The following is a 16,124-nucleotide window of genomic DNA, read 5'->3' as shown; positions in this document are numbered from 1 at the left end:
TATATATATATATATATATATATATATATATATATATATATATATATATATATATATATATATATATATATATATATATATATATATATATATATATATATATATACATACATACATACATACATACATACATGATCATTTTTGCTTTATATTATTTATTATATGATGGATTCTGTTATTTCATGTTCTTGGCTAGCTTTGTGCTATACCGGTATTGATAAATTTAGAAATGTTTAACCTGTGCATTGTGTTGAGGTTTACAAAGGTATGCCGTTTGTGCCAGAGGAAAGTCTACGCAGTATGTCTATGATATAAAGCAGCCTTTCAGGCTCCTGTGAATACTGCACTGTTCTCCTGACCCTGCTTTGTTAATGTTTGTTTCCATGGAAATGCTGCTCTGTGACACAATCAATAAATTCCGCTGAGTTTGAGAGGAGCCATTGGACTTGGTGACCTGCATTCAGACTTCTCTGCTGGAGCTGTCTGCACAGAGGCATATGTTTCCTAAGGCTGATCCTTAAACCACACACAAGTTTACTGTAAACACGAACATTTTTTTCTTGCATTTAAATTATATGTATAAACTGGAACAAGATGTGTATCTTGGACCCTACATTTCTTTGCTGTATAATTTAGTCGCATTCGTTTAACCCTTGATCGGGTTCCAAAAAATTTTGAATCCTCATTTTGGATACCTTGAAAAGGTGGAACTTTTGTTTGGAGTACTTTAACAATATTATATTACGGCTGCCCATCTTAAAGGGCGGGAAAAAGTTGCGTCATCACTACCTGCACATCAATGGCTTGTCGCCATCACTCGACGGTAAGCTTGTGCGCGTGTGCAACAGTCAGACTGAGTTTGAGGTCAGTGCAGCTCTGCAACTCACCCAGAGCTTTTCATTGTGGTGTACACAGCAAGAATGACATTGCCAATCATTAGAAAACAACCGTCCGAACAAAGCGGGCAATGGTTGCCAGCTACGTCCTGCGGAATCAGACAATCATCATCGACAGAAAGATTTTTGTTGTTAAATACCCCAGAAAGGTCATAAAGTCTTGAAATTACGTTTTTCATGGCTCCATTGCCACCAATGCCAAATATACCGGTTATGCCTACTAAGGTCATAGATCCAACTTCTAACTCCCACCAACACAGAAACATAAAATACCATACGCTATCACATAAAGGGTCAGTTGTATTAAGCTTGATGAAAAGATAAAGTGGAGATAAAGTAGAAGGAGATAACGCACCAGCCAATCAGCTGTGTTTGAAATATGACAGTTAGGAGTTGATTGGCTGATGCGTTATTTCCTTCCACATTATCTCAACTTTATCTCCAGTTTATCTCTTCGCAGGGCTTAATACATCTGCCCCAATATACCCACCTCTCACGTTAAAAGTATAGCAATAGTACAAGTCCTTAGATGACCAGGCTGCTTTCCTCACTAAAGGGCAGATTTATTAAGCTTGGTGAAGTGATAAATTGTCTGTTTTTTTTCAACGGCCAATCAGCTCCTAACTGTGAAGTTAATGGCTTGGTTTTAAAAATGAAATGTAGAAGCTGATTGGCCGATGATAAAAACCAGACACTTTATCACTTCACAGAGCTTAATAAATCTACCCCTGAGTTCCCTATTAGTGGAAACAAGATAGAACATACACAGACAGTAGTGAGTTAGCACCTCAATATGCAATATGTAAAAATCCGACCTGAAGGTCTATATTACACCTTCAATAAGGTACAATAAAAAGTTTAATTAAATGTATTTATTATAAGTCCTTTTTGAACATGGTCTAAGTATAAGGTACAAAGTCCATCCAATGACTGAGTTATTTTTGCCCACTTCTCTTTGAGAGGAACGGGCATCACAATCCTGATGAAAAACCCAACGCGTTTTTTCTCTTGGCAAAATTTCATCAGGGGTATATCTTCATATGGACAAACATTTTATCATCAACTGTAGATATTGGTCAACCATAGACATTTGAGGGTGATATGAATGGACCTTTCATTCCTTAACTGAAAATAGACAACCTGACTTTATAAAATCAATAGAATGGTATTAAAATTAACTTGTTAATGTGAAATTCCAAAGATCATTTTAACCCCGAAGTAGGTCATTTCCAACTGCTCCCAAATTCTGTCACATTGAAGTCTGGCAAAGAGACGAAACACGCTGGGTTTTTCTCAGGATTGTGTCCCCGTTCCTCTCAAAGAAAAAGTCAGGAAAAATAACTCTGTCATTGGATGGTCTTTGTACACTAAACTTAAGACCAACTTAAGACCATATTCAAAAAAGATTTCGGTACTTGTGTAGTTTCACGGCGCCAGCATGGCTACTTCCGGGTTCTACGCTCGCCACATTTATTCAAATTTTGTATTGTACCTTATTGAAGGTTTTTATTTTTGTAAAAGAAAAGGATAAGCACACAATGGCCCTTATTCTGGTCGGTGCGGTAATATCCGCGTGCGTTTGTGCCGCCGATGTTTTGTGTCTGCGCATGTGCATAGGCGTCTCTGCGCATGTGCGAGCGGGGCGTACGGCCAAATCCCGCATGAAATGTGAACACTCCGAACAGGGGGTGGAGAGGGGCGTGAAGGGCTATTTGGGCTCATTACCATATGCGTACGCCCCGCGTTTCATGGGCGTTCCCATGCAAACGCTGGGCGTACGTATGGTAATGCGGCTGTGACGCACTTGTAGGGGGCGGACATATGACATCGCCGGATGTCAGCTGCCCGCCCAGATCCCTGCTTTTGCACGGAAAAATGTCCATGTGGTCTGAGGTTGCGGGAGCTGGTGGAGCACTCGGTCCTGCATTCGATGGTCTGCGACCATCGAATGATGGGGGAGGTTCCCTGAGATGGAGGAGGCGTATTCCGTGAAAAATACACGTGCGGTCCGTTCGGCCAGCTTATTACCGCGTACGGACAGAGTTGGCGATCCGTATGGAAGGCGGGGTTTCGCACGCACGGTCCTGGCCGCATAATCGGATCCGGCCGCACCGATCAGAATAAGGGCCAATGAGACAGAATCCAAACACTTTACTTGGGTAAATAAAAGCTCACATAAATGGGGCTAAGGTAAATCAGCTTGCCAGCACAGAAAGCAACCACCGGAGATACAGAAAGCGCAGGGAGACCTAGGCCAGTCTTATGTCGCTGCTGTACACTCCTCTATGTGGTCCAAGCATCTCAACGCTGAAGCTGGAAGACACGCCCAACGCGTTTCTTCATCGAAGGACTTCATCAGGGGTCTTCATCGAAGGACTTCATATCATATATATATATATATTATTAATATGAATAATTGATATTATTATATTGGAAGACACGCCTGACACGTTTCTTCATCGGAGGACTTTATATCATATATATATTAGTTCATCTTACACTCACTGGGGGAAATTTACGAACATGCCGGAATATGACCGATCCCGGGTATGAATGGATACAATCGGCATCGGCGGTATTTTGGTGAAAATACCAATTGTGAATAAGGCAAATTTACTAATCTGCTGTATTCACCTGATTCGCATTTTCCGATGTCATAGCCGTTCCTATCCATTTGTATTTGGCACCCATTTTTATGGCCGCTAAATATGTACGATGGTGATTGGTGAGTATAATTTCCTTCCACTGGTACACCTATGGATTCTACTGGAGAAGAGGATTGGCCTCCATTAAATCATGTAGGTAAGTATGTATGAGTGATTGTAAAATGAATTAAAGTTTTATTGTTCTAAGGTGTCTGTGTTATTTCACTATTGGTTGTATAGCTACAAGTACCAGTACTACCAAGTACTTTAATGCCCCCCCTGCTGGGACTTGTGGTTCGCCAAGTTCCTGCATGTAGGGAGGCTTGCTGGGACTTGTGGTTCCACAGCTTAACTCAATAGTTTATTTATCTGTTTTTTAACCCCAAAAAATCAGCCCACTGCCCACCGCTTCAGCCTGGCCAGGAGGAAGCCTGGAGTGGGGGGACCCCTTTATTGAGATGGGGGTCCCCACTCCCCCAGGGTCCCTGCCCGGGCTGACCAGGAAGAGGTTAACGCTTTGGCCGTGGGAATTGGCATAAAATGATTGTCCCGCCTGTGACATTAGCCTGCTTACTGTGTGGGCCCGGTGCTGGTTGTCAAAATACAGGGGATTGCTATTCAATTTGTCCCCCACATTTTGAGAATCAGGAACGCCTCATGAATCTGGTGCTGGTTATAGAAATACAGGGGGACCCGAACTTGTTTGCCCCCTGTATTTCTACAGCCAGGACCAGATCTGTGAGCCCGGGGCTAGTTTTACCCGTGTGGGGGGACCGCACTATGTTTGGTACTCTTTACTTAGAACGGCGCCCACGATTTTGATCGTGGGCATCGTTAGTAAAAAATCTCGGGCATCTCGGGCATTGAATGCACTAAAAAATCGGGTGCGATGCAACCGACGAGATGCCCGCGATTTCCTATAGGGAACAATGTTAAATGTCTCAATTGACCCAATTTTCCTGTTCAATGCCTCAATTGACCCGATTTTTCCATAGGAAACAATGTTAAATGGGCCACAGAGGCCAAATAGGCACCCTGAAGTGTATAATGGCCACCCGAATTGTTAACGCCACCCCACGATCAACGTCAACCCGAAGCGTGGCGAGCGCAGCGAGCCCGCGAGGGGCAGCGGTACGCGTCCTACGACCTTTTCATACCCCCACTATCCACGTCGGCGTGGAGTTGAGAATAGAAAGTGTGGCGAGCGCAGCGAGCCACCGAGCCCGAAGCGTGGCGAGCGCAGCGAGCCCCGCGAGGGTACGCGGACAGCTGTGAAGCCCGCGAGGGGACGCGGATACCTGTGAAGGTATCCGCGTCCGCTCGCCACGCTTCGGGCTCGGTGGCTCGCTGCGCTCGGCACACTTTCTATTCTCAACTCCACGCCGACGTGGATAGTGGGGGTATGAAAAGGTCGTAGGACGCGTACCGCTGCGCTCGCCACGCTTCGGGTTGACGTTGATCGTGGGGTGGCGTTAACAATTCGGGTGGCCATTATTCACTTCAGGGTGCCTATTTGGCCTCTGTGGCCCATTTAACATTGTTTCCTATGGAAAAATTGGGTCAATTGAGGCATTGAACAGGAAAATCGGGTCAATTGAGACATTTAACATTGTTCCCTATGGGAAATCTCGGGCATCTCGTCGGTCGCATCGCACCCGATTTTTTAGTGCATTCAATGCCCGAGATGGCCATGATGGGCGCCCTTCTAAGTAAAGAGTACCCTATGTTTTTTAGATTTATTTATTCTTTTTTTTTTTACAATTCAGCCAAGTATGCCTGGAAAATTTGTATTTTCCAGGGCGTAATTTTGGGTCAAATGCCAGTCGTATTTTACATACGACCTGGTAGTACATTTGAAATAATCATTCGTGAATTCCATTCCTATTCTTTCAACGTCATATGCATTCGTATTCCCGAATAAGAATACCCCTAGAAAAAGAATACGAATAGCCGTATACTGGCCTTTGTCAATTCGAAAATAAGAATTTACGTCCGTGTACGGATATGGCCATTTGTAGCCATTCGTATATATTAGTAAATTTACCCCACTGTATCAGCAACGACTCTTCTTGTAAGGGTAATATAACTATAGAAGGGGGATTATTCTCCGTCCCTTAGTGACAGACTGAGGGCCCTAATCAGCTCTGGCATTAGAAGTGCGTGGAAATGGGGCAGGGTGTGGATTAACAGATCTAGAGTAAGAATGTCGACAGCCAATAGGCTGACACCATATGGTAGACAGTGAACAGAATGACAGGTACAAAAGGTCAAAGGGTCAGGGCCGGTGGGGCGCCCCGGCGCTCACCCGGGGCGGGGGGGGGGGGGGGCCCGGTGTCTATTCAAAATAAAAACTTTCAACATAATGTGATAAATTACATTTTTAAATAGAAAATATTACATTTCTAATAGTAGAACTACAAGTACATAAAGTTTCATTTTTCAGTTATCGCATTTGTCCATTTGCAATGCGATCTGGGTGTGATATTAGTGCTTTTACTATTATACAGTAGGAGAGCGCTCCCATTTCTCCTGACAAAGCTTTCAATAAAACACTGCCCCTAGTGGACAGAGGGGGTCATTCTGCTTCATTCACTCTCCTTCATTTTTTTTCTTCTGCGCATGTGCATAAAGATTTATGCGCATGCGCAGACTCTCTTAGCGAACAGACTCGGCAACTTGCATAAGTCGCTGGCCCGTTCACACAGAGCAGCGTGGGCAAATGGCACTTGTCGCACCCATGGGAAAACCTAGCACTTCATGGGCGTCCCCATGATACCACTGGGCATTCCCATGGTATTGTGACCATCGAATGATTTCTCCGCCAGCGAGCACATGCAAGGGGATGTGTCTTAGTGACACATCCCCTTGCATGGTTGCGAGGTGATTCGGCGGTGGCAGGGAGTAGCGGGGCAGGGAGGCAAACCCTGCGGGACTCTGTAAACTCTGAGCTTCGCAGCAGAATCTGGGATAGAATGAGAAAAGTTGCTAGTCTGTAGAACACGCAAGCTGGGCTCTATAAAATACTGACTGCACAGAGATAAGCAGTCTGCGGCTTTTAATATTGCTGGGATTTTAATTTCATATTTTTGGAACTTATAGTAGTTCAGGTACAAAATGCTGTTCTCCAGGACATCCCTCTTCATTTAGGATTGGGGTCACCTGCACTGAAATAGCTTGATATGAGAGGGTTATTTCACAGAGATTGCTACCATCATAGTAGGAAAGAGCAGAGAATATTGTACCCGGAGGAAGAGGTCATGTTGGAGGGTATGTTACTGACCACTGTGCTTGCACTTCCTGTCACATGATTTTCATATTATCAAGTCTGTTAAACGGTGAAGAAGTTATTACCTGAACAGGGCCCTGTGTTAGTCTCATAGGTCCCAGCCGCAGTTCTGTTGAGGATACCTGCTAAAAGAAAGGAATACATATTAACTGTTGGTGCACATTTACTATAAAGCTACAAACTGTAAGCAGGGCTGCCGAGAGGGGGGGGGGGAGCAGGTACTAATTACCCGGGCCCGGGCTTGCTGGATGGACCAGGTGTGGGACCTGGTCTGATCCCCCTCCCGGGCGACAGCAGCAGCACAAACGTACACCATGTGGTGTGCTGACAGCAGGCTCAGCATGAGAGCTCATGCTGAGCCTGCTGTCAGCATGTGCTGTAGGTGTGTGCTGCTGCTGCTGCTGCTGAAGGGGTGGGGGTATAATAACACACACCACCCCTCGACTTTAGAGGGATTTTTCACTCTTCCCGTAATAATTTTGGGGGCGTGACCTAATCGTGACAGGTGGCCACGCCTCCCATGGTTAGGTCACGCCCCCATTTTTACCAGGCACCGGCATACCTCTCATTGTCCCGGACTGTAAGCTGGGACACCTGTATGATGTACAAAATTCCTGTTACTGGCAAAACTCAAGCCTGGAATTTCAATGGTTTTAACCTGTGTATCATACAATTCTGTGCACATCGCAGGATCCCTCACAGTGCTGCAGAGAGAACCCCACAGGCTTCTGTGGGGTATCGCCAGCAACAGCTTGCGATTCCCTCCACACACTGCCCCGACGGAGGGGCTTTAGAGCATACAAAAATGCAGCAAAAATCTTGATAATGGTGTTTTTACCACATTTTTGGATTAGAGCATCCTGCCCAAGGTCTTACATATTTATGGGCACAAATAAACTTCATTCCTCCCAATGTTTTTTGTGAGTGGTGGGCGAAAAATGACTAAGAACTTTGCAGCGATGCGTGCAAGCCAGAATAACCCCCTATGTCTCGCAGTAATGCACTAATGTTGAGAGGTATGTTCATTATACAGCATCAGGGAGGTACAAAGTTCTATAAATGTATACAGAAATGTTTGGCAGGAGCTGCATTGGGAGCTTCACTCTGTATATAAGGCACTATAGCAGGGGTTCCCAAACTTTTTTGAATCACGGCGCCCTAGAGCATCACATTTTTCATGGCACCCCTAGGCTGGATGTTTTGTAATTGAGAAACTCCAAAAACAATATTAAAATTAAGTAAATTGTTTTTTTATATGCTGTGAAGGACAGGACTTGCTATTGTTTGTCCAGGTATGTTATGATTGGCTGCCACACGCACTGGTTTTGCCTGTTAAATTGATCATAAATAATTTGAATTTGTCCTGGACTACCAGCCCAGGGAACCCCTGCAAATCTCCTGGGGCACCCCAGGGAGCCACGGCACACCGTTTGGGAACCCCTGCACTATAGCATGATATTTTAATCTCAAAGATATAAGAAACTGAACACATGAATGGCTTATATCCTACACTGGAAAGACCCCTTTATCTGTATACATCAAGCCACTGTACAGTTTCCCATCAGCATCACAGTAAGAGGGTTTTAGATATGATAATGAGAACTTCTTATTGTGTATCCTGAAACACACTTAGGGTCTGATTCTGGTTCATTCGCAAAATAAAAATCATTCTTTAATGGACAGTACCATGTGCACTGCAGGTGGGGCAGATGTAACATGTGCAGAGAGAGTTCCATTGGGTGAGTTATATTGTTTCTGTGCAGGGTAAATACTGGCTGCTTTATTTGTACACTGCAATATAGATATCAGTTTGAAGTACAAACCCCACCCATATCTAACACTCTCTGCACATGTTACATCAGCCCCACCTGCAGCGCAGCATGGTTTTGTCCATTAAAGAATGAGTTTGCTTTTGCGAGTGAACCAGAATCAGGCCCTTAGAGACAGGGGCTCCTGTCCCATCCATGTGTGTAAAATACATGATTGTATCAGCGATTACTTTACATGCTGCTGCGGGACCTCCAGCTGCCTACCAGGCATACGCAGTCATTATACCATCCTATGTGCAGGACAACAAAAGGAACGATACATCTGGAGAATGCATGCCCCGCATCGGTTTTGTTTTCAATTAATCTAGAGCTGCTTCAGAAACTGAAGTGTTCTGTCCCATTTTACTCTATGGGAGCTGTACATAGAAACTACAGCAAAAAAATTGTTAATACATCATGAGGAGCCTTATTTGAGTTTATTTTTCCAACAAAAAAGCTGTAGAAAGAGGTTTATGTTGTGTGTGCTTAATAAATAGCCCTCTAAAGCACATATGGTACTGTAATGACATTGTACAAGAAATAGACAGTAAGTCCTTTTTACACATAAATAGTTAAAAAACAAGTATGATTTCAGAATCATCCCAGTGTCGGACATACAGTAAATAGCAATCTCACCAGTTATAGGAAGCATTTATCCTCACAGGAACTTACAGCCCAGTAAAGAACAATTAGCGCTTTCTACTAAATGATGAATCTACTGATGATGCATAGCCTTAAAGTTTATCATAGGAAGATTTTATTTAGTGCATTAAGACAATTTATCTTCTTCTTCCGTCACTCCGCATCTGCCTCTCCCCGTGGACAAAATCTGCACTGGCTCCCATTCCCCTAAAGAATCCTCTTCAAACTTCTCACCCTCACATACAATGCACTCTCTCTATAGCCCCTATGCTCCATACATCTCCAACCACATTACCCTACCCTCCTGCCTTCACCGGTCAGCCAATGACAGCCGCATCTCTTCTACCTGGGTCACTGCATCCCATGCGCAAATTGAACTTTTTGCCATCTTCTTTCCATAGTTGATTTATACAGATGGAGTGCCTCAGACCTTCTAAGCTGCTGCTGCTGCCGCCGCCACCCATCGGATCCGGCTGCCCATCACGTGGCATATTGTTGCGGCCGCGCCCGCTAACCGCACAGATGCCGGTTTGGCGGTCCGTGTCCCAGCCAGGGAGGGTGGTGGCCACTTCTTCTCTAAAATGTGCTGGCCCACAGGGAAACGGCCCGGTTTCCCGGTGGGCCAATCCGCCCTTGGCAGTGCATTACTGGGAGTTGACCCATGAGACTTTGCACAAGAGGTCAGAGGCTGAGAAGCTTGTACTGAGCTCTGATTGATATAGCTCATCACATGCTTCTCAGGTCCATGGAAGACAGCAGCGGCCTCATCATGGGAGGGTTTTTAATCAAAGGCAGCACTGAGCCTGTGAGGTCTCCTACAGAGTAATGTGCAGAGGAACAAACACAGGCTTTTCATGTGGTATGTGTTTGTGTGTAGATAGATAGATATTACTCCCCCACACTGCAGTCACCCATCGACCAAGTTTATGCTGCCTTTACTCTGTGTTTTGACAGTGTAATATTCTCCCATGCAGTTTGCGGCCAGTAAAGTGACCCTGGTCCCCGAAGGCTTAGGGCGGGATGTATTAAAATACATTGCCGCCCTTCGCCGCCGCCCCCCCCCCCACCGCGATGCTGCCGCATATGTACTAACATATGCGGCTGGCATCGCGGTGCGGTGACGGAGGCCCCCCGCGATACCTGTACTCTGGTGTGCAGGGGGTCTCCGTCATCTCCCTGTCGCCACGCTCTCCCCTCACGCCGGGGACAGCTAAGCATGCTGTCCCCGGCACCTCCTCCTCCCCCCTGCAGCCGGAAGGATATCCGGCTGCTTCACTAGGGGGAGAAGGGGTTTACCTTCCAGGGTCCAGAGGGGGGGGGTCGGCGAGGCGGCGGGTTTGCGTCAGCGAGGCAGGCGGTGAAAAGAAGCCCATAGGCTTCTATAGGGTATCGCCACCCAAAGGTGGCGATACCCTTCAGTGCGGTATCATTTTTGATACATTGGAAAATGCGGTAAAACCGGGGTTTTACCGCATTTTCCATTTGATACATCTCGCCCTGAATCTGCCCCTGAGCAGCACCTACTGTATTACACAGAGTATCACTTTGCATACTATGTACATTGATTGTAGTCCAACAAATCAGAATATTTCTAGGTAACACACCTAACCGCAAAGCCGTCATTGAGGTATACTGTATATACATCATAATGTTATGTCCCTGTAATACATGTTTATATAATTCTACATTCATACATATAAAAATATAAACACATTGAGCAAAACTCTATTAAAAGCAGAATCCACTGAGAAGAAAAATAATGTAAACTAAATAAAATCTGGTCTTAAATAATAAATATAATTCGTTTCCTGGCTTGGCGTTTTCATAATGCTGTCTTTATGGTACTGTGCTCTGCCTGTTCTGAAAAGAGCAGACAAATTGATGATAATGTTCTGCTCATCTTTTTCAATCATGACATAAAAATATTAAAAAAATATACAAAAACTTGAATTCTTGTTCTAAAGGCAGTTAATTTATTCATACACATCAGTAACTGACTATAGAACCGCGTGGAAAAGGGCACGATTGGACAACTGACACTAGAACCGTGTGGAAAAGGGCCTGATTGGACAACTGACACTAGAACTGTATAGAAAAGAGCCTGATTGGACAACTGACACTAGAACCATGTGGAAAAGGGCATAATTGGACAACTGACACTAGAACCGTGTGGAAAGGAGTATGATTGGACAACTGACACTAGAACCATGTGGAAAGGCGCATGATTGGACAACTGACACTAGAACCATGTGGAAAGGGGCATGATTGCACAACTGACACTAGAACCGTGTTGAAAGCAGCATGATTGGACAACTGAAACTAGAACTGAGTTGAAAGGGGCAGGATTAAACAAACTGACACTAGAACTGTGGATTGTATGTATTCAGAAGCATGTAACAAGCGTCCAAGCAATATCTAAATAGCTTTGTTTAAATGTGTGAAAAGGGGCACAACTGGCATAATTAGACAACTGAAACAAGGACTGTGTGGAAAGGGGCACGATTGGATAAATGATACTAGAACCATGTAAAAAGGGGCATGATTGGTCAACTGACCCTAAAAACATGTGGAAAGAGGCATGATTGGACACCTGTACTTTGGTCCAGAAAAAAAATCGGTACTCTTTACCTAGAACGGCGCCCGCGATTGGAATCGCGGGCGTCGGGGGTAAAAAATCGCGGGCATCGCGGGTACATAAAAAACGGGTGCGACGCGATGCCCGCGATTTTCCCATAGGGATCAATGTTAAAAGGGTGATTGGACGCGATTTTACTGTTAAATGCCTCAATGCCCACGATTTGGCCATAGGAAACAATGTTAAATGGGCCACAGAGCCCTAATAGTGGCCTTGAACTGTGAAATGGCCCCCACAATTGTTAACGCCACCCCACGATCAACGTCAACCCGAAGCGTGGCGAGCGCAGCGAGCCCGCGAGGGGCGGCGGTACGCGTCCTCCGACCTTTTCATACCCCCACTATCCACGTCGGCGTGGAGTTGAGAATAGAATAGTGTGGCGAGCGCAGCGAGCCACCGAGCCCGAAGCGTGGCGAGCGCAGCGAGCCCCGCGAGGGGACGCGGATACCTTCACAGGTAAACGCGTCCCTTCGCGGGCTTCACAGGTGTCCGCGTCGCCATGGACACCTGGGAAGCCCGCGAGGGGACGCGTATAACTGTGAAGGTATCCGCGTCCCCTCGCCATGCTTCGGGCTCGGTGGCTCGCTGCGCTCGCCACACTATTCTATTCTCAACTCCACGCCGACGTGGATAGTGGGGGTATGAAAAGGTCGGAGGACGCATACCGCCGCCGCTCGCCACGCTTCGGGTTGACGTTGATCGTGGGGTGGCGTTAACAATTGTGGGGGCCATTTCAGACTTCACGGTGACTATTTGGGCTCTGTGGCCCATTTAACATTGTTTCCTATGTAAAAATCGCGGGCATTGAGGCATTGAACACTAAAATCGCGTCCAATCTGATTTTTAACATTGGTCCCTATGGGAAATCGCGGCCATCGCGGCCATCGCATCGCACCCGATTTTTAGTGCATTCGATGGTCGCGATGGGCGCCATTCTAGGTAAAGAGTACCAAAAAATCTCGCTTTTTACATTTTATTACATTAATAAATCGATTTACATACATCTCTATGTCGTGGTGTACGTGTGTGAAATCTTACTAATGATCTGCGCAAAGTAAAATGCATAGTAATAATGATAATAATAATAATAATAATAATAAGATACACCTAAATAGAATTAGTTTGTGATCAGAGTCTCATAATTAATTGTAGATCAAAATCAATGATGACAAATTATAGGTTTCCTAATTTTATATGGCATAAAACATTATCATAAACAAGGGTGTTCTCCCTTCACCCTGAACAACAAAGGATTACTGTATTAAATATTGCAGAAATACTTGTATCCAAAATAAAGAATAATAAACTGACTTCTGTGGGTTTAGCCAAGTTTATGCCAAAGAGTCACAGTCACACTAATAGATGAAACCAAGATAGAATTATTGCTTTATTAATTGGGTTTTATTGCTGGGTTGCTTCTGTATAACAAGTTATTTATCTGGATCCATAGATGTTCAATCAGGTTAGGCTGGGGTCACACATAGCGACAAAGCCTTTCCTGTCCAGCAAGACCCACTTGGCCGGAAGGAGCCTACACGAAGGCTCCTATGCGGCCGTCCACACATACGCAGCGGGGCTGCAGCCGCCGGGTCCTACTACAGCATGCTGCAGTTGGACAGGGATGGATGGATTTCAAGGCGAACATGTACATATGAATGTATGTGTTAACATAGTGCAGCTGTTTTCCCCTTGAAATCCGGTTGGCAGTGGCCAGATCCTGTTCTGCAGGATCCGGCTAAAACGCCTTGGGCGAGATGCACCAAACAAAAAATGGCGTAAAAAAAACCCAGTTTTCGGGGTTTTCCACATTTTCATATGCAGCAAAGACACACGTCCTGGGCTTCGCCGCATGGGGTTATGCCAGTTTTACATGGTGTAATCCCATAGAAGCCTATGGGCTTCCCTTCGCGACCCTGTGCGACCCCCACCAATTCGCAAAGCCTCCCCCCTCCCCCCCCCCCCCCTTTACCTGGGATTTTAGTCTAAAATCCTGGGATTGAAGCTTTCAATTCCTCAATTATGGGATTAGTACCCCCGTTCGAAATTCTATATATATTTTTTTAAATCCGGGCAGCACTGAGCACCTTAGAATACGGCTCAAATGCTTTTTATTAGGGAGGCCAATTCCGGGATCCCGGGATTGAGCATGTTTCAATCCCGATTCCCAGAATTTAAAAAATGCCCCGGGATTGGCATCCCTAATCACATCCCATATACATCTGAGATGTAGAATGTGATAAATATGCTACTATGAATTAGAGGTGGTAGGCAATAAATAATTATAAATAGGATGTGATGGAATTAATCCCCACAATTATTTGGCAGATCAAAGGATTGGACATATCATTATGGTCCTTCATCAACTGTTTCTAAATCTTCCTAAACTGCAGTTTATAAGACTTTTCAAAATTGCTTTTAACAAAAAAAAAAAATCTGAAAAATTCTTGGGGCTATAGTTTATATATGGTGCATAGAGCTAGTGGCGAAGATGGGGTGATGAAAAGACAAACATTATTGACATCAAAGACAGTTAACACGCACCATCAGCATTTTGAGTTAGCCTTTGAGACATCAAACAACATAAGGACACTGAATCCATTTTTAAGAAAATTGGAACGTGTTATTATAAAATCCTGCCCTCAAGAACATTTTATCAGAGCAACCAATGTTTATGTATAGGAAAGCACCCAATGTTGAAGACGCCTTAGTCAGAAATACTTTTCATAATGATAAAAAAGTACATGCCTTGAAATAAAGGATTCTTTAGATGTGGAGATTGCAGTATGTATAGGGCAGGCATGTCCAAACTATGGCCCTCCAGCTGTTGTGAAACTACACATCCCAGCATGCCTTGCCACAGTTCTAACATTCTCTAATAGCAAAACTGTGGCAAGGCATGATGGGACGTGTAGTTTCACAACAGCTGGAGGGCCATAGTTTGGACATGCATTTTATAGGGCCAATGATAGTAAAAAAGCTAATTTACTGAATGGTCACGGTTTCAAGATTTATATGTTACTAGGTGTCCTGTGCGAAAATTTTGCATGCGAATGGGCCAAAAGTACATTTTTTACTTCGATTTTTCAAACGAACAATACAATGTGCAATTCTAAATTAACAATTCGTGATGGTACATCATTATTGATTTTGGCAAGTATGAAGGGAGAAAAAGGGAGCGTCACCTAAAGATCACCTTCTAGAAATAATATATACTAGATGGCCCGTTCAAAATTTTTGCATGCAAATAAAACTGCTCATCTTCGCCGTGCCGTATCGACGCATCCACGGAAAGACCTCTAGGCCGAAGAGTGAATTTTTTACTTAGATTTTTAAACAATCAATACAATGTGCAATTGTAAATGAACAATTCGGCAGCATATTTTAGGCCCCGTCCTCTTCCCACCCGCGAGTCACAGCACTGCTTTGACCTGCTGCTGCTGGTCAGGTAATGGTAGAGTGTGCAGGCTGGGGCAATATGTGCGCAGTGTGGGGAACCTTGGATGTATGCTATGTCTGACACTGCTCTAGGCTGCCAATCCATGTTGATAAAAGTCAGTCGGGATGGATGTCATTACAAAGCTCCTGAACCTTTGCCTGACCCTGGCCTGGGACTTTACACCAAGATACAGACTTCTGCAGCAGAGGAGGTGGGTGGAAGGGTTGTGCCATCACGCGGCGCGGAGGAAATGCCGTGTCACAGTGAGTATGCGGCGCAGGGAGGAAGCCTTCCACTGCGCCGCCCTCACACGATATGCTGACATTTGATCCATCGGCGCTGGAGATGAGGGTCCGTGTAGTTGATGCAAGAAGAGCTTTGGACGCTGTAGTCTGCTGTAGCAGCCTGGAAGAAAACAAATCCTGTGTACAGCACTAGACATCTGCAAATGCTGTGGGCCTATTATTGAGGTTTATTTGCAACTAATTGTATGCTGATTTTTAAATAAATAAGTTAAAAATTACTATTTAATGTAGCATATTTTTATGCATATTTTAAGTATTTTTCATGCATATTTGCATGCATATTTCAAGCTTTTTATGTTGCATATAATCCTGTCTCTAATGATTACGTATAATGTTACATTTGTTACATGTTTTCTAGAATGTATGCATGGTCCTGTTTATTGTATAGAAAAAATCAGAGGCGGAACTAGCGGCACTGCACAAGGGCCTGCCACAATGAATGGGCTCACAGCCGACACCAGTGCTCCTGCC

At 44.7% G+C, this 16,124-nt stretch overlaps 1 protein-coding gene across 3 annotated transcripts in view; it reads right to left on the bottom strand.

Moving 5' to 3' along the window:
- Positions 1-16,124, bottom strand: part of PDE8B (phosphodiesterase 8B) — a 180,060-nt gene that overhangs the window by 31,588 nt on the left and 132,348 nt on the right. For 2 of the 3 annotated variants that reach the window (XM_083152146.1, XM_083152137.1), the window contains exon 2: positions 6,893-6,952. In XM_083152146.1, the coding sequence (XP_083008272.1) occupies positions 6,893-6,952 (60 nt within the window). The remainder of the gene's footprint in view (positions 1-6,892; positions 6,953-16,124) is intronic. The other variant, XM_083152142.1, reaches the window with a different exon arrangement.

The sequence above is a fragment of the Crinia signifera genome, chromosome 1, assembly GCF_055691185.1.
Source record: "Crinia signifera chromosome 1, ASM5569118v1, whole genome shotgun sequence".
NCBI lineage: Eukaryota > Metazoa > Chordata > Amphibia > Anura > Myobatrachidae > Crinia > Crinia signifera.
Note: the sequence above shows the minus strand (reverse complement) of the source record. Positions and strands in the feature narration are given on the sequence as shown.